This window comes from Alosa sapidissima, chromosome 19 (genome assembly GCF_018492685.1).
Source record: "Alosa sapidissima isolate fAloSap1 chromosome 19, fAloSap1.pri, whole genome shotgun sequence".
Lineage (NCBI taxonomy): Eukaryota > Metazoa > Chordata > Actinopteri > Clupeiformes > Clupeidae > Alosa > Alosa sapidissima.
In genome coordinates, this window is record NC_055975.1 from 8,419,322 (window position 1) to 8,442,940 (window position 23,619).

Consider the following 23,619-nt stretch of genomic DNA (forward strand, 5'->3'; position numbering starts at 1 on the left):
GCTCGATAATGACATCCAATGAGTCAGCCCTGAACGGCAGGTGTGAGTGTATGTGCGCGTGTGTGTGTGTGTCAGCGGGAAAAGAATGTTCATGCTTTTTTCCCTCTCTTTGCCTCACTCACTTCTCTTCGCTTGCCAGTCATCTCCACAGTCACCTGCCAATGCCAGTCATCTCCACAGGTGAGTGGAACCCACCTGGCACAGTCTAATGGGCCAGCGGCCTGTGGGGGTTTGCCAGCTCACCTTGCCTGGCTTTCAGTGCCACTGTTGCCCTTCACTGGACTGGACTGGACGGATTGATGGAGGAGTCGATCTGACCGGCTAATTTTTGCTCAAGGTCTGAAATCTTCTCCCTCTTCTTAACCTCCTGGCTCAGATGGGACGTATTTCTCCATGTAACGATTCCAGTGGGTGGATGGTGGTTCTTGGAGCCCTGGTTGGAGGGGAGAATGTTCTTGTTCTCTCCTGGAGTTGCGTTTAGTTTCTGTCAATTTATTTATTGGGGTGAGATGTCCCGCTTGAGTGTTGACTCATCACTTGACCGGCCATCTGCTCCTCACTGTGCACTGTGGCAGGGAGGCTGTGTCGCGTCTGCCAGGAAAGCTGTTCACTTCTGCTCTCAAAACCACCAGCAGAAATATGATCAACCACACAATACATTACCATAAGGGTGCACTCATGGGTTTTTAGCAATAGTCACGTTTACATTTTTGAATGAATGTTATCGTGACAAAGCGTTCTGTTTATTAAGAAGAATTGACTCTGGAGGAGCAGTGGTACTTGTACTGACAAATGTCTGCATTTATTACATATGAAAGGTCATTTGCATTCATTTACATAGACGTTGGTGCCAAAATGGCCTCTAGTGTAAATGTTTCTCTGCAAGTGTGCTGATGCGCATCATGGCTCTGTATGCCTCTAGTTACTTGGCTCTAGTCAGCTGATCAGGGCTGACTTAGTCACTGAAAAGACTTGATGAAACTTGTCAGACATACTCAGACACACACACACACACACACACACACACACACACACACACACACACACACACACACACACTCTCAAAACTGTAATTTGCTCCTTTGGCTGTACCTCATGTTATGATCACATGACTGTAGTGTGTTTAGAAACTCCAGTACAGTACCACAGTCCTACTGCTTTCCTGTCTCATTGTACCCTTGACTGCATCCCTAAGACAAAGGACTGGATACAGTTCCACCCCTGCCCAAAAACTGCCCTTAAAAAAGACTCTCATCTATTATTCATTATGCTAGATTGATTTTTTGCTCTCTCCATTGTGATTGCGTGCACCGGGACGGTATTGCGTGACTCCGCTGTCTCTCTCTCTCTCTCTCTCTCTCTCTCTCTTTTTTTTCTTTTTTTTTTCCTTTCTCTCTCCCCTCTGTTGCTCTCCTCTATGGCGTGCTTTTGGAGTGGTCTGTTCTGAAAGCAGCCCTGGCAGACTGGCAGAGTGGCATCTCTCCATGCGGCGGCTGGCCAGCGGGCATCAGATGCGCTCAGGTGCGGACGGCAAATGAGCCGTGGGGGCTGTGGGGCGGCAGGATGGAGTGCTGTCACACGCCGCCTCACCTTACCTTTTCCTGCTAAATGGCCACACTGGCGTTTGCCAAGTGCTTTTACTTGTGTCCTTCAGTGACCTGAGTTGTGTATGTGTGTGTGTATACTTGGGCAATGTTTGTGTGTGTGTGTGTGTGTACACTTGTGCATATGCGTGTGTTTGTGTGCGTGTGTACATTTGTGTGTGTGTGTGTGTGTGTGTGTGTGTGTGTGTGTGTGTGTGTGTGTGTGTACTTGGGCAATGTTTGTGTGTGTGTGTGTGTGTGTGTGTGTGTGTGTACTTGGGCAATGTTTGTGTGTGTGTGTGTGTGTGTGTGTGTGTGTGTGTGTATACTTGGGCAATGTTTGTGTGTGTGTGTGTGTGTGTGTACACTTGGGCAATGTTTGTGTGTGTGTGTGTGTGTGTACCCTTGGGCAATGTTTGTTTGTGTGTGTGTGTGTGTGTGTGTACACTTGTGCATATGCGTGTGTTTGTGTGCATGTGTACATTTGTGTATGCATGTGTGTGTGTGTGTGTGTGTGTACACTTGGGCATATGCGTGTGTGTGTGTGTACACTTGTGCATAAGCGTGTGTGTGTGTGTGTGTGTGTGTGTGTGTGTGTGTGTGTGTGTGTGTGTGTGTGTGTGTGTGTGTACACTTGTGCATATGTGTGTGTGTGCGTGTGTACATTTGTGTATATGCATGTGTTTGTGTGTGAGCGTGTGCGTGTTTGTGTGTGCGCATGCATATGGGTGCATGTGTGCATGCGTGTGTGTTTGAGTGTACACGTGTGTGTGTGTGTGTGTGTGTGTGTGTGTGTGTGTGCGTGTGGGTTTGTGTGTCTGTGTGTGTGTGTGTGTGTGTGTGTGTGCACCAACATGACTTAGGCCTTCACTGACTCCCATCTCTTGGAGTGCTCCCGTCATGATGAAACTCCAGTGTCTGAAGTGGGATTGGGGAAAGATTGGGAAAGCTGTCGTAAACACGGGCCGGAAGACTTGCTTCCATCAGCCTGCAGCTGCAGCGAACACACATTGATCTTGTCTGTGTGTGCGCGAAACAAAAGCCACAGCAGACGGGAAATTAACGAGTTCTTAGAAAAACAAACACAGTTTGCTTGCTCTTCGTTCCCCATTCGGACAGCGCGCGATTGGTCACTGACCAACGTAAGTGATCTCTGCCTCAACGGAACAACAATGAACAGGAAGTGAGCCAGCAGTCCAGGGGGGGGGGGGCGTATAGGGGGGTAAGGAACAGGTTTTTGTGCTGCTGGGAGATCTGTCAGTTCCCATGTGCACCCTGCCAAGTCATTCTGTTTGCCTTTTGGGTTTACACTAGGTTTCAATGCCAATGTTCAAATTGGCCATTCAAATGACCAAATTTGGGAATGTCTCTGATTTGGTCACTGTGCCCTACTGTGTAAGAGCTCAGTGGATACTGAACGTGTTTGTCTTCTCTTTGTTCAGTCACCATGGCGACACCCAAAATGACGCAGGGACTGTTTAGAAAGATCCTTGTGAATCTGAGATGCATACATGCCTTAAATACATGTCTTTTTAAATATATGCCTTTCTGGCTGTTTGGTTCTGGGAGGTGTGTATTAATGTGTTTTTTTGCGTTGTGTTCTAGCTCACGTGGAGAATGAGGAGCAGTACACCCAGGCGCTGGAGAAGTTTGGGGAGAACTGTGTGTACAGAGACGACCCCGACCTGGGTTCCGCGTTCCTCAAGTTTTCCGTCTTCACCAAAGAACTCACAGCCCTTTTCAAGAACTTGGTGAGAAGACTCTATTTGTGTTAATAATGTCACAGTGTTTATAAATGACTTTTGTTTAATCTCATAGGGATTTGGTAAGGTGTGTGTGTGTGTGTGTGTGTGTCTGTGTGTGAGTGTGTCTTCTGCTTTGGAGAACAGAAGGCGTTAGCACGCGTGGGAGACATAGCTTACTAGCGCTGCTCCAGATGTTGAGCTTTTGTCGGTCTCCCCCACTCCAGTGCTATGCTTCACGGTTCCTCTTCCTCCGATTCTACGCTGAACTCTTTCCTCCCGTATTTAAACAGGGAGGGGGTGTGAGAGCGAGAGAGCACCACAATTCCCAGCAGATGAGCTGTAGGCAAGCCACCCCTTAGCTCTCTATCGAGGCCGTCCCCCTAGGCTCCAAACACAGCATGGAAAAGAGTCCCTTAGGGTGATGCAGTTGCCATAGCAATGCACAACGGTGCAACTGGGACAGTTTTCTTCCCAGTCCAATTTACAGGGGCTTGCACATTTCTTGTCTGAGCGCAGCTGTTTTTCATTGCCAGTTAAAATTTCAATGAAGAGGTGATGATTAGTCTCATCATGTTTATGCATGATTCTGTGTCTATTTTTAGAGTTTAATTGACTATTTATGTCAATAAATAAGCAATTACCTGCTGGGATTCCCACATGGCTGCCCTTATCATTTTGTGTATTGTGAATTGAGGATTACAGAGGTGGGAGGAAAAAAACAAATGTGCTGAATAGAAAATGAATTTCTTCTTGGGTGTTTTAGTTTCAGAACATGAACAATATCATCACCTTCCCACTGGACAGCCTGCTGAAGGGGGACCTGAAAGGAGTGAAGGGGGTGAGTGTCTGTTTCCAGCATCTACACCTCTAACCAGACGAGGGGATGAACTCTGCACTCAGGTGTTCACGTCAGTGTGTCTTAACAGTGCCGCTAGATTAAGAGCTAGAACAGCTAGGACCCATAAGCATGCCCGCTTGTCTGAGGTGTACCTAAAGACTGTCTTGTCTCATTACTGTGTACACCACACACACACACACACACACACACACACACACACACACACACACACACAGACACACAGACACACAGACACACAGACACACAGACACACAGACACACAGACACACAGACACACAGACACACACACACCTGACCTTCCAACCCCACCACCACCAGTGTTTCCCTCCCGGCGGTGTCACGTGTCCTCGTTAGGCTGACCGGGTCCATGATGTGATTTAAGCCCTAATGAGGCCTTTTCCCCTCGCTGTCTCCTCCGTCGCCCTGGAGACCAATCTCTCTCTCTCTCTCTCTCTCTCTCTCTCTCTCTCTCTCTCTCTCTCTCTCTCTCTGTTTGGTCTTTCATTCTGATCTCAGTGAGGGGTCATCTGTGAGAAATAGAAGAGAAGGCGTCTGCTGAATCACGGGTTGCCTGTGCACTGAGAGAAACCAGACGCATTCAGTTCCAGCTCAGTGGTTCATTCACACCGTGTGAGATTCCTGATGTGTGTCCTATAGGGAGTCTCGTCGTGCCGTGGACTTTTTAGATGGGCAACTGGGCTATCTCCATCTCTCTCTCTCTCTCTCTCTCTCTCTCTCTCTCTCTCTCTCTCTCTCTCTCTCTCTCTCTCTCTCTCTCTCTCTCTCTCTCTCTCTCTCTCTCTCTCTCTCTCTCTCTCTCTCTCTCTCTCTCTCTCCCTCTCCCTCTCCCTCTCTCTCTTCTTCCCCCCCCATTCCCTCTGTCCGGTGTACCAATCAGTCTCCCTGCCCTCAGCTTGGCCCTAGGCACTGGGCACAGCCTAACTAACACTCGTCAAATTACAGTGGTGATACGGTCTCGAGGGAGCCAAGACCTGTCTGAGAGAAACGACAGGAAAAAAAGACAATAGAGAGAAGAGAGAGAAAGACACAGGTGTGGGTGCTAGTACTGCTGCTGCTAATAGACCTTTGGGACTGGTAGCATAACGTTGTAGCAACACCAAGATGGTGGGGTTTTATTCTGATTAAATGTAGGTTGTCCAATATTCTAAATGGGTAAATTAATACACTGAAATGGACGGTAGTATAATTGCTGGCTCAGATCCACCCAGCACATGGAAACACCTTCTCCTATCAGTCACTAATGCTGCCGAGCGTTTTGTCTGGCCCTGTGTGGGCTGGTGAAGAGAAGCTTGTTTGTCTGCAGACATCGTGTTAATATTCTCAGGTCGTCTGCAGTCGTGCTGAGATCTTTATTTTTCCGGGGCCGACTCGACGGGGGGCCCGTCAGGGCACTAATGGCTGCCGCTAGATTGCGGGTCTCGCCCAAATCGCTTAAGTGAGGAGGACGTATTTCACGCTTCACTCCCTCGGCCGGCACGCACCGGCTGTTTGGGAGCAGGGAAGTCCCCCCCGAAACGCTTTTAGACGCGCTGCAAATCGAGTGTCCTCACGCTCCAGGTCTCATGATGGTTCTCTGGCCTGTCCTCTGGGACGCACCGTTCTCCCACTGCCTCGCTGGTGGATGAGCCTTTGTTTAGTACATATAGAGTGCTGCCAGGAGGCTTTTAAAGAAGTGGATGAACAGCTTAATGTGTGCTGGTGTGCAGCTTCTCTAACCATGCATGAATGATTTACAGTTCAGATTTAATGGGAGTTGTTTGGAATCTCATCATTTCAAACTTGATTTTATGAACTCTTTTCAGCTCTGGCAGGTGTGTGTGTGTGTGCATGAATGCATGAGCGTGTGTGTGTGTGTGTGTGTGTGTGTTTGAGGTTATGGACACCCAGTTAAGCTCCATGTTGAAGCTCAGTGGTTTGTAACTCCATGGCCAGCTAGTGGGTCTGTGTGTGTGAGATCCCACAGAGAACAGGTGGAACCGCTCCCACACCCTCAACTCAACAGAGCTCATACGCTCATTTAGAGCTGGCCCAGCTCAGCGACTCCTAGGTGGGAAAACCAACATCACACTGTAGCCTCCACAGTTGTGTGTGTGTGTGTGTGTGTGACATGTTCGTCATTGCAGCTCTCTGCTAGGGTAAGCAGATTAACAGTGCGAGGGGTGAATGTTAGCCAAGCGCGCCGTAAGTGCTGGTGAGTGACTCCAAGAGCAACACTTTTAATGCATGAGCTCACCGTCTCAGTGCTGCTCCCTCAGGGGCTCCTAACAGCACATTTCATCAGCGAGAGGGAGAGAGAGCGAGAGAGAGAGAGAGAGAAAGAAGGGTGTGGGACTCTAGCTACTGCAGTCTAGCTTCTCTCTTTCCATCCCTCCTTCTCTTCTCTTTCTCTCTCTATGGCTTTCTTTACCTCTCCCTCTCTTTTGCTCCATCTCTCTTTCTGTCTCACCAAGTCTGCTCTCTATCCCCTCATCCTCTCCTCCTCTGGACTGCTCCAGTAACTCCTCCTTCACAATAGCATCTTCTCTCCTCCTCTTCCACTTTCTCTTCACGTCTCGCTCTCTCTGTCCTCCTTTGCCCCTTGTCCTCCTCTCCTTCCAGTCTTTGGCGTGGGCAGTGCTGCTGGTTGGAGGCCTCAGTAGTGGGCGTGGCTGGCTTTGTCCCGTCCGCCCGTGTCAGCCGCTGCTGACCCAAGGGGAAGAGAACAGCTGCATGTGCAGAACATGGCCGCAGTTTTATTTTTAGCACTTTGCTTCTCCACCTCGCGCCTCTTACTTTTCACTTTTCCCTCTCCGTGCTCCTTTCACTCACTCTCTTTCTTTCTTTCTTTCTTTCTTTCTTTTGTTCTCTTTCTCCTTTTCTCCCTCTCTGGAGTGCCGAGGCTTTTGGAAGAAGCAGAAGCAGCAGCAGCAGTATGCTCGAGTGGGTCTCCTGAACCGCAGCCGCATGAAAAGACTCAATATAATGGCCCTCCACCGTTCTGGTGATTGCATGAAGGTCACAAGAGGGCATCAGCCGGCGCTGATTGTCTCAGCAGGCTTTTGGACAGCACCCAAAGGCCCCTCTGGGGATGTTGATGATGGCGGCTCCCTCACGCCAGACCTGCACAAACATAATAAACTGTTGTGGTGAAGCGACTCGGGGCTCCAGGGGCCAGCGCTATATTAAGCCCTGACTCAGGGGTTTGGGAAGTTCTGTTGTACTTACTTCGGGGAGTAGGGCAACGGATCTGGGTCAGTTTCCAGGAGCTGTCTGAAACTTTGTAGCTGTCTGTAAAACAAGAAAAGAAGGAAAAAAAGTCTTTAAAGTTCGTTTTTAAGCTTGTTGTGACAAAAGGTTGTTTACAGACGGGCATGTTTATGTTTGGTTGTTGCGCCTGGCGAGTGGGCAGTTGGCAGCTGCGGTGTTTACTATCAGACACGGGCAATTTCACCCGTGTGGCATGGCTCTTGTCGCACTCATTATGGTGGGATTATAGGCGTTGAGGCGGTGGGGTGGGGGGGGGGGGGGGGTGGGGGAGTTGTGTAATTTGTCTTGCTGTCCGACCGCCGCTAGGCGCTGACAAAACTAGAGCGCGAATCGATCAGCTCTTTAGTGGCTCTGCAGCTGGAAGACCACTCCGAAACAAAACACATAAACAGTCACAAACCACAGAACCACCTGCCTCCATTACCCACCCACACACAAACACTCACGCTGTGACACACACCCTGCATCCAACATCATGGAGGCGATGAGTGAATGAGCTAGCAGTCTGCCACCCTTCTCCCAGAGAAGCAGATGTTTTAGAGTATCTGACACTGTATTTGCTAGTGCATTTCTGTGATGATCGAATCTGTCGTCATCTGTTTATAAGGTGTTAATAGATAAGTTTCTGCATTTTTTTCGTCCGATTTGTTTTCCATAAAGGAGTTGATCTTAAGGCTGATATGATCCGTGATCTGTTCATGATCTCTTCATTTTCTCTCCTTTTTTCTCCTGCGCTTTCAGGACCTGAAGAAGCCTTTTGATAAAGCCTGGAAGGACTACGAGACCAAAGTGTAAGTTATGTTCTCTCTTCACCAGATAAATGTCTGACTTGTATGATCAATCACCTTAATCTGGGCCTGAAGATATGGAATGTTCCGGTAGCATTTTTCTTCTGTATTTTTATGTCTTTTTCCCCAACATCCCTCAGCTTCCTGGTCCATTGTTATCTTAGTAAACTTCAGTAAAAGGATTGACTGCCATACAACATTCATCTGTTTCATCAGTTCATCTAAGATTAGTAGTTAAGACGAGCAGTTAACTCTTTCAAGCAGTGATTTATTGTGAACCCAGTTTACCTCAACTCATGTAGTGTAGAGTGTAGATCAGTTTGTCTGATGGCTTTCTGGGCTTTGTAGTCCTTCATTCCATTTGAGTGACCTGTGATCCTTGTGTCACTTGTGTCGTCAGTGTATCTATCTACCCTTATCCCCCACACCAACCCTACAGACCACACCCCCTGTTACCTTTTGATTTTGCATGCCACAATGTTTGTAATTTTATAGCACTCTTATGTTTTACAAGCTGCAAAGGACATTCTTTACTGAAAGGGTAATGCATTTTCTTATCCAGTTTGATGGGGCTCACATTGAATGTATGCAAATACGACAAGAGCAAAGCAAAGATGCTCCAAGCAAATAGATGCTTTGCAAAAAGAACATTTTCCACCCATTTTGTTTGCTGGCTCCATTTAAGACTTTTTTTGTCTTTCTTGTAAACATCCCGTTCTCCTTGGCTGTCTCTGATCACTGTTCCATGCTGATCTTGGCTCTCTGTTGACGGGCGCGTTGCTGTTTCCCAGATGGAGGGAGGTGAAGCTCTGTTGCTGCCGCTGCACACAGCTACGGGCGTGGCTGAGTTTTTTATTTTATTTTGTATTTATCCAAAAAAACGGTTTGCCAGTGTTCTGTCATGTCGTCATCGCAGCCCCCTTTAGTCCAGTTTGATCTGCGTCCCGGGCCGAACGGAACTTGGCTTGCAGCTAAGCACAATTTGTGCCGATTTCACTCTTAAGCACACTTAATGCTTTTGGGGCTGGGGATTACTGTGTGCAGATGTCCTCCTAATAGACACCAGGCCTCTCGGCCCCCGAACATGTCACTGTGCGCTTGCTGAATGAGAGAGTGAAAGGTAGATGACCGGACAAATGTGATTTGATGACCGTGAACATCAAAACCTGAACATGTACCTGTATGTAGCTGTTTCTCAGAATGGTATGTTTTCATGAACGTAGTTGTGTCTTATTGAAAAATGTATGTTGCAACCGAGACTGAGTGCCGTGTTGTCATGACAACATACCATTCTGACTGACCATTGCTTGGTGCTCCTCGTCAGTCTCTTGCTTGTTTGTTTGTTTGTTTGTTTGTTTGTTTGTTTTTGTTTTCAGTGTCTCAGTCTTGCCCTCGATTTTTATTTTTGCCTTGTTGTCTCTGGATCTGTGTTAGTGTTAATTTCGCCAGACGAGACGAGAGGAAATATGTTCGTCAACGACCTTTTTTTTCATGACTAAGACGAGACGATGACGAGACGTCAGTAATGTCCTGAAACACTGACTAAGACTATCTTAAGATGCATTATTGTTGACGAAAAAAGACGAGACTAAAATGTTTTGCATGAAATAAAAACTAAGATAAAATCTCCCTTCATGTTCGTCTACAAAATGAGAAGACAGAATATCTAGCTGTTACGTTTTCAAAATATTCCGAATGAGTTCATACGCAACAGCTTTCCTGTAGGCTAGTCTACGTGCTGCTGCTGCAACCCTGTGGCTGCAAGTATGGATTTAACTACAAGTTATTTGGCAAACAACTCATCTATATTATATTTTACCACGTCTGCTCGCGGACCACTTGGTGATCCCCGGACCACACTTTGAGAAACACTGGTCTACGAATATGACAGTGGTCCAGTCAAATCTTTTACTGTCTATGGTCAAATCCCAGCCGAGCTATAACTGTAGCTCGACTTACCTGTGCATGTAAACATACGGACTGACAAAAAATCAGAATGAGTAATTATAACAGACGAGTAGCCCTGTGGACACACAATATTGTTGGAAAATTGAGATGTGCGAAACACTATTTGACTCAAATGGTAATCAGAAATAATTTGTTTTAAAAAAAAAAGACTAAAATGTGTTGACTAAAACTGACTAAGACTAAGATACCTTTAGTTTTCTTTTGACTAAAACTAGACTAAAATGACGAGACTTTTAGTCGACTAAAACTTGACTAACAAAAATGATATTTGAATGACTAAATATGACAAAGACTAAAAAGGACATTTCGTCACAAGACTAAGACTATGACTAAATTAAAAATAGATGACAAAATTAACACTAATCTGTGTCTTGGCGAAGAGAGGCAAGACAGAGATGCCAGAGTGGCTCAGGTTGACCTTGTTCTCCTAACAAGTGGCCCCTGTGACGGCTGCTGCTAAATGACCTGAACGAGGGCAGAGCTGACAGGGAAGGGTGGGGGCGGTGGAGGGGGGTGGGTGGATGTCCTGCATCCCAGTGGAAGGTATATGCTAGCTAGCATATGGACAAGAATGCCCTCTTGCATGAGTGGTAGCTTTCTATTTTTTGTTTTGTTTTGTTTAAGTGTGTTTATTTATATGCGGCTGCTAATTGGAGAATGAGTAAGCATACTGTATACACTGTATGTGTTAAGTGTGTCTTTATTGAGAGCATACATGTTTATATGGGATAGACAGGCCGTGACGAGTGTGTTAGTGTGTTTGGGTGTGGGGTACTTTTTGTGTGTCTGTGAGAATGTGTCTGTGCCCTTTGGCGTTTCTTTAACACCAGACGTGTTTCCTCCTCCCCGCCACGCGCAGCACCAAGATCGAGAAGGAGAAGAAGGAGCACGCTCGGCAGCACGGCATGATCCGCACGGAGATCAGCGGCGCCGAGATCGCCGAGGAGATGGAGAAGGAGCGGCGCTTCTTCCAGCTCCAGATGTGTGAGGTGAGGGGTCACCTGCTTCTCAGCCAGCGGGGGGTCAGGATTTGGAGAGTTAGCTTCAGCCAGTTAGCATCCACCGTCCTCAAAGAGAAGTCCCTCAAGTGCTCACCTCCTCCCACATTTTTACAAACAATCACTGGTTAACACAAATGCTTGCTGTCTGGTGTGATTGGTGGAAATCCACAATGACCACATAATCTGTGGTCATCGATAATGTGCCACCTAATTACTGCCTAATGGGCTTGCTTGTGAAAATGAGTGTGGAAGTGAGCACATGTTGGATGCCATTTTTAAAGATGGTGGTGGCACCACAGAGTATACTTTTGGCTCAATTAGCTAACCTAGCATTGGTTATTATTATTGAAATGAATGGGGCTGGAACCCTGTCCAGTTCTATATAATACCTCCATGGTCTCAGCACTCACGCACCAACCTGAGTCATCTGTAGTAGATTTACCCTCCTCTAGCCCCTGATCAGCACACCCCATTCATTTGGGGAAGCTCCTCAGAGCGTTTGTCCTTGGTTTGGACAACATTTATATAGATTGATATAGTGGGATTATACAGAACAGTACACATGTATAGATATTGTATCTGTTAGGGTAAAGTAAACTTGTGTTTGTTCATAATATTGATTTCAAATTTCTCCTTTCCCTTGTAGTATCTCCTCAAAGTGAATGAGATTAAAATCAAGAAAGGGGTGGACCTCCTTCAAAACCTCATCAAATACTTTCATGCACAGTGCAAGTAAGTTCTTGGATTTTAATCTAGCAACGCTGTCTGACCACTAATGAAATTGTCATCCTGGACAGAACATAATGTGTCATGAAGCTAATCACCCTTTGTGCACACAGCTTCTTCCAAGATGGTCTGAAAGCAGTGGACAACCTGAAGCCCTCTATTGAGAAGCTAGCCACAGACCTGCACACCGTAAGTGGACTTAACTTGTTCCTTCAGCACCCTCTTTGTTCATTTGTCCACTAGTTTTAAGATTGAGTGTAAATACACATTTCATGAATCACATTTGATGTATGAGCTACATCCACCCCCAACACCACCACCACCAAAAAAAAAAATAAATAAAAAAAAAAAATAATAATAATAATAATAATAATAATAATAATTCTTATCATCAATATGAAATAAATAAAAGTTAATCAATCTCAGATGACATATATCCAGGGGTTACTGAGGTTAAATTGCCCCAAATTGTATGTTAAGGGTGGGTGCAGGGATGTGGAGATGCTCCATTGGCACCCACATCCTTGAGGATGGTGCACAAGGTGACCGCCTAGATTGCCTGTATCTAGAAACACCCCTGCAATCACCCAATTCATTGCCACTTCAGATTGATCTGCGTTCAGCAAATCTTTGTATCACACGGAGTGGAAAAGTCCTAGTTTTTCAAACTTTCAACTCTACTGGGATTTCATCTTGATCATCTGATTTTTTTTCACTACCCCACTTTAAATTTCCTTGACCTATTTCTCAAGGTTACTTTGCTTTTCCCTTACCAACAGTTTAGTTGCCAACATCTCTGGTTCTGGTTCAAAGGAAGTGTTGGAGTCTGTCCATCATTTCTAGGGGCTCTTTGCCGACTAAGTGCTCCAGCCTGATTCCTTAGGTGACTGACCACCATGTTCTTACCACTGGAGGAAGATCAAATGCAGCATGTTGGGGTTGGACCATGAGTCTCTTCGGTGGAGAGATGATGTTAAGGCATTCACCCCCCCTTCTATCTTTTTCTTCTCTCTCTCTCTCTCTCTCTCTCTCTCTCTCTCTCTCTCTCTCTCTCTCTCTCTCTCTCTCTCTCTCTCTCTCTCTCTCTCTCTCTCTCTCTCTGTGCTCAAATGCAGATCAAACAGGCACAGGATGAGGAGCGCAAGCAGCTAACTCAGCTCAGAGATGTGCTCAAGTCTGCACTACAGGTGGACCAGAAAGAGGTAAGACGCATGCACACACCCACAGACACACACACACACACACACACAGACACACACACACCTTTATCCTTGTCTTTGTGTTCTACATCACACACTCCCAAACATAGCTCATACAGACTGGGTCACATAAACACACACACACACACTATCACACACCCCTGTGAACACACACATGTTGCTCACCTCAGACCGCAGGGTTCGGCTCAGTCAGCTCCCCCGCTCAGCATCAGTGGAGTGTTTGGTGTCCTGCCTTTAGCTCCATCAATCCGCTTTGCAGCCTTTAAGCACCCTTTTTAAGGGATTGCTTGTTTTAATCACTGGACATGAAGCACCCCACCCTACCCCATGCCATCCACCCCTCCCACAACTTGTACAGGAGTCGGTGGCAGTCAGGAGACAGTGATTGCTTTTGATGTGCTGTGGTCTCTTTGAGGAGTGCCGCTTTGTTGGTTAATGTGAGTGCACTGTTGTCTGTTGATTCTAAGGAAATGGAGGGGTGTGACACTGTGTTATTTTTGTCTTTGGAGAGTGTTTGTATAATGCACTGTGCATGTAGACGAGGCAGAATGTATATAAATGATTGGGTCGATATGTGTTTGTTTGTACACATGAGTGTGTGTGTGTGTGTGTGTGTGTTTGTAACCCTTTGAACTGTCTGAAGAATGCTTTCCTCTTTCCCCATTTAATGCTTCCGCCTCTTTGCCAACCAAGTCTAGGAGAGTAAGTCCACTTTCATCTACTATCGTTGTTGTGTCACTATGCTTGCCCAACCTCCCCACCCCACCCAACAGACACTCACTCACACACACACACACACACACACACACACACACACACACACACACACACACACACACCATCCTTGTCAATCTGTGGCCTCCATAAACAAAAGCCACTCATCCATGAGACCTCAGAGGGGCGTAGCCTCAACCCATTTACTCCAGTGGAGCTGAGGAGCGGCGCGAGGCCAGTCTCTGGTTAGCTGGGCAGAAATGGAGTGTGGCCTTCCGTTACAAATCCCTGTGTGAATGCTGCCTCAGCCCGGCAGCTATAGTGGTCATGGAATTTGGCACAACACATTATCAAAGTGCACACTCATTCACTCCAGCCCAAATGGGACAGGAACGGACAACTGTTGCCCCCCCCCCCCCCCCCCGCCCTCCTTGTCTGTAGTGCTTCTAGTAGAACATGTAGTAGTCTGAACACGTTCATGTGACCTTGTTTTCCGAGTGGCAGAGCAAGCCGGGAGCCGGCGTTCCCGGTTCTCCCAGTTTTTCCTGTTTGGTGCATGTGGTGATAGTGGGGCAGGATGTGACCCATGCAGGGCACTCCCACCTTTTCAAAAAGACCCAGAGAAAAAAAAACAACAACAATGCCAGTTTCCAGTTTCCATACAGGAAGTGACGTCCCTAATGTAGTGCATGTTTGTGTATGGTTTCATTTTTTTGTATGTGTCCAGTGATTAGGATTGCTGTACTAGTACAGTTTGTAAAATGCATTGCTGACGTGTGTGTGTGTGTGTGTGTGTGTGTGTGTGTGTGTGTATGTGTGTGTGAAGGATTCCCAGGTGAGACAGAGCGCCACCTACAGTTTGCACCAGCCGCAGGGTAACAAGGAGCACGGCACAGAGAGGAGCGGGAACCTCTACAAGAAAAGTGACGGGTAAAGCTCTCTCTCACCCTCTTTCTTTTTCACACTCTCCACACACACTCACACACACTTTCTCCATATACACACACACACACACACACACACACACACACACACACACACACACACACACACACACACACCCTCTCTCTCACTCACTCACTATCTCTCGCTCTCCCTCTCTCTCTCTCATTCATTTACACACACACACACACACACACACACACTCAAACAACACCCCCCCCCTCACTCGCGCTCTCTCTCTCTCATTGACACACACAAACACACACACACACCTACATGCACTTGCTGAATGGACTGTAAATCATGTGGGGCAGCCTTGTCCAGGTGTTGGTGCATAACTGACTGATGTGACTTTAGCTGCGGGTGGGTGGGTGCTGCTGTCTGATTTGTGTGCGTGGCTGATGTGCTGAGTCATAGTTTAATATCACACTTTTCAGCTTGAGGAAGGTGTGGCAGAAGAGGAAGTGCTCGGTGAAGAACGGCTACCTGACCATCTCACATGGCACGGTGAGCAGGACATCCACACACACACACACACACACACACACACACACACACACACACAGGCACACGCACATGCACTTACACACACACACATACACACACACACACACACACACACGCAGGCACAGAAGCACGCACGCACATGCACATGCACAGACATGTGTATCATGAGTCATTTTGAGCTGTATGCTCTGTGGGGCTGATGAGGTAGTCACAGTCTACACACCGTGTCAAACACAAGTGCAGAAAGTCACCCCACTAGATCTACACACTGTCAGGCCAATGGATTGCTTCTCTCTGGCCGTAGCTGTGGCCTCTCTGCCACAGGTGATGAGGGGTGTTGTGGTGGGATTTGTTCCCCCGCGCGGTGATGCCCTGTGCTGTGTCAGCGTAAAGCTCCCTTGGCACCAGACGCCTCGCTCTGAACAGCGTGCATTAGAATGCAGGAGAGGGGCTCTGTGCCAGACTACATCCTCTTTTGCCTCAGAACATCTATTTAGTTGTGTGTGTGTGTGTGTGTGTGTGTGTGTGTGTGTGTGTGTGTGTGTGTGTGTGTGTGTGTGTGTGTGTGTGTGTGTGTGTGTGTGTGTGTGTGTGTGTGTGTGGTAGAGTAAGAACAAGAGTTAGAGAATGAGTAACTGTGTGTGTGTGAGAGAGAGTCTGATGTGTTGATAATGGAGTGCAGGAGTTGTTCCTTGGTGAGATGGAGACAGGGCTCCCTACCAGCTCCTCATTACTACTCATGTCCATCCTGCTCCAGACTGGCCCTCTCACTTACTCTCTCATCTACTCTCTCATTTACTCACTCACTCTCTCACTCACTCACTGACTGCTGCCTGCCCAGACCCACACACTGACCAGCCAAGCTATTGATCCCCAACCCCCCTGTTGTCAGAACAAGCCCCATTTCCTTCCATTACAATCTGCACCATCTCTCTCTCTCTCTCTCTCTCTCTCTCTCTCTCTCTCTCTCTCTCTCTCTCTCTCTCTCTCTCTCTCTCTCTCTCTCCCCCCTCTCTCTCTCTCCCCCTCTCTCTCTTGCTTTCCCTCTCTCCCTGAATCTGTCTTTCTGTGTGTCCTGTTCTATTTGTATCCCAATTTCTACCTCTTGCTCTCAATCTCTCTCTCACTCACTCACTCACACACACACACACACACACACACACACACACACATACTCTCTCACTCTGCCCATCTTGCAACTGTCAGAACAAAGAAGAGAAAAGTGACGGAGCCTCATCATTCCGATCCTTTCCTCTGTCTTTTGTAGTGCACAGAAAGGTGTCCTACTTTTCTACACTTACAGTTAGAGTTTGACAGACAGTGACTCATCCTGAGGGGCCCTCAGTGGAGGGTGATCGAGATCTGCATCTGACAAAAACACACAGGTTCTCCATGATGGAGCAGAGAAGCTCAACCCCGCTGGAGAGGAAGGAGCTTTATCTGGATGGGTCTGGGGGCAGCAGTAGTGGACTGGTTGATGAGCTGCACTGCTGTCATGTTGAGAGTCTGAATGAAGCTCTATATTTCACTGGACCAGCAGTTCATTTCTCTTGGCCTTGTTTTGGCTTTGATGGGGAGTTTTGTGCTTATCAGGCGGACGCATCTCTGCCTTTAATCACTGTGAAAGTCTGATGTCTGTGGTATTTCTTTGAATGTGTGCTGTTTTTGTCCTTCAGGCCAACCGACCGCCAGCCAAGCTCAACCTCCTGACCTGCCAGGTCAAGCACAACCCCGAGGAGAAGAAGAGCTTTGACCTCATCTCACGTACGTTGAGCTACCTCTGCCCACTCTCTCTCTGTCTACTTCAACCTTTTCTTTTTTCTTCATTTTCTTCTTGGACAATGCCCTTTTTTCTTTCCATTAACCAACAAATGGACTCCTTATCTTCTCTCTCTCTCTCTCTCTCTCTCTCTCTCTCTCTCTCTCTCTCTCTCTCTCTCTCTCTCCTGCTCCTCCTCTCATCTCATGGGCTGGTCCTCTGAAGTAACGCATTTGCGAAATCTGATCAAACGATCTTGGCAAATTAAATCAGCCGAGGCTTTTTAAAGCACTCGCTAAATAACAGAGGGAATGCTGGTTAGGCCTCTAAGCTCCTGCATGGCACATACCAGAAGCCCCCACCTCACACCCCTCGCCCCCCCCCCCCCCCCCCCCCCCATGGGACCTGCCAGCCTGCTTGCTGTCATCTACCTCCAAGCACAGAGAGGCTGCTCTCTCTATCAGGGCCCCGGACAGGAAGAAAGAAAGAAAGAAAGGGATGGCACATATTCCCTGCAGGCTTGCGTAAAGGGAAGCAATTGATTGAGAGGTTCCTCTCCGAGGTTCGGTGGTGATGTACAGTGGCGTTATCTCCGGGGGGATGGCTTAAAGCCCTAGATGGATCGCATGAGTTCACTCCACACCCTATTTGCCTGGGGGATGATTTAATGCTAGCCCAGGAAATGACTGTGTTGTGCAGGATATAAAAAAAAAAAATCATCCCACTATGTGTCTGGTTCTTTCATAGCTTTAGATCATCTGCTGGCAACCTCTGGGTCGCGCCAGACTTTTATTACTGTTTTTCACTTAGCCAGTGAAGCACTCACTCTCTCTCAATTCACACCTCATACTCACACAGTTTGTCTGCCTCAATCCTATTCTCCCTCACTCTCTATCTGTCTGGCTCTCTCCTTTCTCCTTTTTTATCTCTCTTTCACTTCCTTCTTTCTCTCTCTATCTTGCTGCATGTTTGTCTGGCTTCTCTCTCTGTCTCTCTCTCTCTCTCTCTCTTTCTCTCTCTCTAACAGGAAAATGCAACCTCCTCTTCCCAGGTTAAAGTTAGCCTGTAAAAGCTTAACAGTGCACAGTGAGAGGAAGTGTGAAGTTACTCTCTCTCTCTCTCTTTTCTTCCCCCCTGTCCTCCTCTCCCTCCCTCCTCTCCCTCCCTCTCATTTGGAGTTCCTGTCGTTTGTTTGCCTGCCTCAGATCTCTGGGCCGGATAAAGGGGAAGTTATGTCATTGATCCGCCTCCGCTGCTCGCCGGTATCACTGCTGTGAAGCCCAAATCTGCCATTTGATCGTTTCTGTCACGTCCCTTAAGTCCCCCGACAGCTCTGCCTTGCTCCAGTTATCTCTGCAGTCTGTGGGGATCGCAATTAGAGTGTAGCTTACGCTGGATCTATAGAGGAGACAGAGCCCAAGGGGATGCATTCTCATAAGCTGTGTGCCTTGTCATTTGATACTGTACTGAATGTGTTTCATTATCACTCTGTCTCATCCAGTCTGTTTCTCTCTCTCTCTCTCTCCCCCCTCCTCTTCTTCTTTAAAACAGATGACAGGACATATCACTTCCAGGCGGACGATGAGGCGGAATGTCAGATGTGAGTGTGTTGCCGTCTGATTGGAGGAGGGCCAGGGCAGCCTCCGGTTATGTCACTCTTTTCCACGCTGCTTGCTGACTTGTTGTTTTCCGAACCTTGCCGACCTTGATGGTGCCATTACCTCCCACACATGTGTACACTCAAGACCACCAGCACCACCACATCCTTTAACACACACACACACACACACTCTCTCTCTCTCTCTCTCTTCCTTCTCTGACCCAGCCTTCTCCTCCTCAGATGGATCTCGGTGCTGCAGAACAGTAAGGAGGAGGCGCTCAACAACGCCTTCAAGGGTGACCAGCACGTGGGCGAGAACAACATCGTGCAGGAGCTCACCAAGGCTATTGTGGGCGAGGTCAAGCGGATGACCGGCAACGACGTCTGCTGCGACTGCGGCGCACCCGGTCAGTCAGGCGGGAAGTCCAGTCCACCACCAGGAAGGACGCAGAGAGAGCATGGGGAGGGAGGGGGGTGCAAGGCATTGTGGGCCGCCGGAAGTTAGGGCCAGGATGTTTGATAACTATTTTTTCCGTGTGTGTGTGTGTGTGTGTGTGTGTGTGTGTGTGTGTGCGCGGGGGCTCTTGAGGGCGTATAGATTTGAATTGTATGTTTGGTTGTGGTGACATCCGGCGAGAAGAGAATGAGGTCATCTTTAACGGTGCCAGAGAGCACAAGTTGAAAAATAGTGTCACTGTTTTGTACTGAGGTTTGCACAGTAGTTGCTGAACAGCAAACATTAAATGATTAGGTAATTAGTTCTCCATCTGGGATGTGGGTTTTTTGGCCTCCTGTTTATGTTTTGTATATGTCTGTGGATTTTCCTGTCTCACTTTGTGTGTGTGTGTTTTGTGGTATGGTGTATGTGTATATTTCTTCACATTGCTATCCACCCATATTGACAGAACACAACCCTCCTCTCTCTCTCTCCCTCTCTCTCTCTCTCTCTCTCTCTCTCCCACTCTCGCAGGTCCTACCTGGCTCTCCACCAACCTGGGCATCCTCACCTGCATCGAATGCTCCGGCATCCACCGTGAGCTCGGCGTCCACTACTCTCGGATACAGTCGCTCACGCTGGACGTCCTGAGCACCTCCGAGCTCCTGGCAAGTTCTCACGGCTTCACAGCTCACGCCAAATACCCCAAAACCGTCAACATGCCCCAAATCCCTCTCAATTCACCCCTCCTAAATCTCACATCCAGCCAGAATATTTCTCATTTCCGCAGGGCAGTTTCTCAGCAATTTTCCTGGAGTAGTGCTGAACCACATGAATTATTTAGCGGGGAACATTTTGGTCCTGATGGTGATTTAAGAATTATTATAGTGATTACAGTAGTTAGAGAGGGAGACCGGTTAGCCACAGCGGAGCGGGTGTGAAATACGGAACGGTTGCCTCCCCTCGTACTGAAATGTTATTTGGAAACAAAACTGTGTGCTTAAATAAGCTGCTGTGGAAATGGAGGGGAAATGGAACTTTAATGAATAAGGGTAAATCATCAGTGAGGTTCATTTCTAACAAGTCTCCACTGTGCCAACATGCACTTTCTATATTGTTTGCAATAACTTACGTGTGTGTGTGTGTGTGTGTGTGTGTGTGTGTGTGTGTGTGTCTTGTCCCAACAGCTAGCCAAGAACGTGGGGAATGCAGGCTTCAACGAGATCATGGAGGCCTGTCTGACTGCGGAAGATGTGGTCAAACCCAACCCAGCCAGTGACATGTGAGTGTGGGCCTCTCCACTCCTCTGTCACCCCCCCCCCCCCCCCCCCCCCCCCCCAGTTGAGTTGAGGATAAGTGTCAGTGCTCCCATTTCTCTCTCCATCACCATTTCTCTCTCCATCACTCCTCTGTTACTCCCCCCCCCCTCCCTCAGTTGAGTTGAGGATAAGTGTCAGTGCCATTTCTCTCTCCATCCCTCGCTCCCTCTCTCTCTTCTCCACCTCCCCTGTCTCTCACCATATCCCTCGCTCCCTCCCTCTTTTCTCCACCTCCCCTGTCTCTCACCATATCCCTCGCTCCCTCCCTCTCTTCTCCATCTCCCTCTGTCTCTCCATCCCTCTGAGGTGCCCAGTGGTGCTATAGAGGTGGACCCCTGTGGAGAGTGAGTGAGTGACAGATGGAGTGGTCACCTCTGGGTGGGCAGATGCCACTTACTCTGCTCTCCCCTCTCCCCTCGGCTCCTCCATCTTTCTCACTTCCTCTCCTCCATTCACTATCCCCCTTTCTGTGTGGTGCTCCTCCTCTCAATGTCTTTCCTCTCATAGGCTCTCTGCATCGGTCATTCCTGCTCACTTCTGTCTTTTTTCTCCTCACTCCTGAGCAGTGTCCTGCTGGCTCATGGAAGGACAGTGTAGCAGAAATAATGTCAAACCAAGAGAAATAAAGGGAATGAGAGCTGTAAGCTCTCTCTCTCGCTCTCTCTCTCTCTCCTCCCTTCCCTCTCTCTCTTCTCCCTCTCACTCCATCCCACTGTCTGTGGCTTACTGTTGGTTGCTGGTTGTTGTGGAAAGAAGGAAACTGTTAAATGCCATGTTTATAAGCAGCTGTCACCATTCATCACAATTTGCCATTTGTCTCAACAATGCCCTCATGCCTCTCACTCCATTCTTCTCCCTCTCTTTCTTTCTTTCTCTCTTTCTTTCTTTCTTTTCTCTCATGCTTTCTTTCCGTCTCTTTTTTCTCTCTCTCTTTCTGTCTCTCTCCCCTCTCTCTCTGTCTCTTTTCTCTCTCTCTTTCTCTCACTCTCTTTCTCAATCTCCCTCTCTGTCTCTCTTTCTCTCTCTCTCTCTCTCTGTGTCTGCATTGTAATCCATCTAAGTGTGCTGAGCTCTGTGTGTTTTCTCTGACTGACAGGCAGGCGAGGAAGGACTTCATCACGGCCAAGTACACAGAGAAGCGCTTCGCCAGGAAGAAGTGTCCTGACGGCACGTCCAAGTTGCACACACTGTGTGACGCGGTGAAGGCCCGCGACATCTTCTCCCTCATCCAGGTGTACGCCGAGGGAGTGGACCTGATGGAGCCCATCCCCCTGGCCAATGGACACGTAAGCCTGAGCCCACAACATCATCTCAACTGATCTCAGTTCAGCCAGGGTTCAAAAATGCTTCATCCATACCTCTACAGCCTAATTTGCATGTGTAAAGCCTTGGCATATGGATTATATTGTACTAACACAAATGATATTCATTTGTTTATTGTAATGTTTGTTTGAATAGGTTCTGAAGTGTTAATGTGTTTAGAACTAGACTAAAATGGATATTATGTTATAAAGGGCATGTTTTCTGTAGTCGTCTGTAAAAGCATTGAGACTTCAGACAAAACCGTTCAGAGAGTTGGTATTGTCCTGATGTTTGTGGTTGAATCATTACAGGAGCACGGAGAAACAGCTCTGCACTTGGCGGTCAGACTGGTGGACAGGACATCACTGCACATTGTAGACTTCCTGACGCAGAACAGGCAAGGGCAGGGCAGACTTTAACTGTACTGTGTAATGGGGAGGAGATGGCCTATTTGTCTGGCCACAGAATTTGTCATTTGTCCCTCCTGACAGTGCATTGACTTTCTAAACGTGTCCTATGTTCACACATAGTGAAGAATGGGTGTTAAGCCTCACTTGTACAATACAACCTGTATCTCCTTGAAATAATGGGCCACACATAGCTGTGAATGTCTGTCTGTTTTTTGTGAAGATGTGGGAAGTCTGGTGACTCATTGTGTCCCTCTCTCATAAATTCTAAAGATCATTCTGTATTTTTACTGACCCATCTTGAGTCACTCTGGCCTATGTTTTGAAAGTTCCTTTAAAGTTCGTATGGCCACATCATTGCATACTGTAATACACTGTCTGGATCACTGCTTAACTGCGTTTAAAAAAAAAAAAAAAAAAAGCTAAAGTAGGACAGGTGGAAACCTGTCAGGTTTGCTGTACTTAAAGTTTTTCTTTTGATTAAGAGACTTTAATTTAGGTTCAGTTAGCCGTCATATCTTCAGTCCATCATTTCTGAAATGTCCTTAAGATAACATTTAAATGCCCTTACGAAGCGCTTTCCCATCGGACTTCCTCTGGGGGGCTGTACTCTTGCTATTGGTGTAGATAACCGTGTTTTCCTCTGCAGTGTGAACCTGGACAAGCAGACGGCCAAGGGCAGCACAGCACTGCACTACTGCTGCCTGACGGACAACAGCGAGTGTCTGAAGCTCCTACTGCGAGGGAAGGCCTCCATAGACATCGGTAAGAGCCTGACCGGCAGACGCACACTTACCATAGACGAGACGTTGTAAGAGCCAGGCAGACACACTCTTAGCATACTGATGCCGGACTGATGCACACACTCATCATCATAGACATTAGTAAGATACCTGCAGGCAGACCTGCACTCATTATTTGAATTGGAAATAGCCTGGCAGCCTTATGCACAGGCACCAGCTAAGGCTGCGTCTTTCTGCGGCTTTATCAGTGGCAGGCAGGTGCCCTGCTGTTGTGGTGGCGTGCTGGTTATGTCAGAAGCGAGCAGAGCAAGGCAGACCATGTGACATTTCTGTGAACTGTCAGGGTTTTGTCCTGTAGGCCAGCTTGTGGTTGCTGGGGCAACGGATACACATGCATAAACACACATAAAAGCAAGTACACGCACACACACACACACACACACACACACACACATTCCAGTGCTATCTGAAATTCCCCCCAGACCACAAATAAGTTAGAGTTCCCAGATTCCACAGAATTGCCTGCACTGTCCAAGAAGATTTTTCTCACCACACACAAAGCACATGAACACACACACACACACACACTACATGTCCATACACACTTCAAGTGTACACCGACCCAAAAAGACTAAAAGCAGAGCGGAGTGTTGCCCTGGCGAGTGCTTTCTGTATTCCTGATGCTAATTAAGATTCTCTGGTAACACAAGTGCACTGATGCCTATCAGGAATG

At 47.7% G+C, this 23,619-nt stretch overlaps 1 protein-coding gene across 3 annotated transcripts in view; it reads left to right on the forward strand.

Moving 5' to 3' along the window:
* The window catches only part of asap2a (ArfGAP with SH3 domain, ankyrin repeat and PH domain 2a), a 71,431-nt gene that overhangs the window by 20,628 nt on the left and 27,184 nt on the right, over window positions 1–23,619 (forward strand). For 2 of the 3 annotated variants that reach the window (XM_042073259.1, XM_042073261.1), the window contains exons 3-20: window positions 3,189–3,334; window positions 4,092–4,166; window positions 8,196–8,245; window positions 11,070–11,199; window positions 11,858–11,943; window positions 12,051–12,126; window positions 13,053–13,139; window positions 13,851–13,859; window positions 14,698–14,801; window positions 15,251–15,320; window positions 16,997–17,084; window positions 18,631–18,679; window positions 18,920–19,086; window positions 19,650–19,783; window positions 20,303–20,397; window positions 21,531–21,720; window positions 22,048–22,133; window positions 22,793–22,908. In XM_042073259.1, the coding sequence (XP_041929193.1) occupies window positions 3,189–3,334; window positions 4,092–4,166; window positions 8,196–8,245; window positions 11,070–11,199; window positions 11,858–11,943; window positions 12,051–12,126; window positions 13,053–13,139; window positions 13,851–13,859; window positions 14,698–14,801; window positions 15,251–15,320; window positions 16,997–17,084; window positions 18,631–18,679; window positions 18,920–19,086; window positions 19,650–19,783; window positions 20,303–20,397; window positions 21,531–21,720; window positions 22,048–22,133; window positions 22,793–22,908 (1,758 nt within the window). The remainder of the gene's footprint in view (window positions 1–3,188; window positions 3,335–4,091; window positions 4,167–8,195; window positions 8,246–11,069; window positions 11,200–11,857; window positions 11,944–12,050; window positions 12,127–13,052; window positions 13,140–13,850; window positions 13,860–14,697; window positions 14,802–15,250; window positions 15,321–16,996; window positions 17,085–18,630; window positions 18,680–18,919; window positions 19,087–19,649; window positions 19,784–20,302; window positions 20,398–21,530; window positions 21,721–22,047; window positions 22,134–22,792; window positions 22,909–23,619) is intronic. The other variant, XM_042073260.1, reaches the window with a different exon arrangement.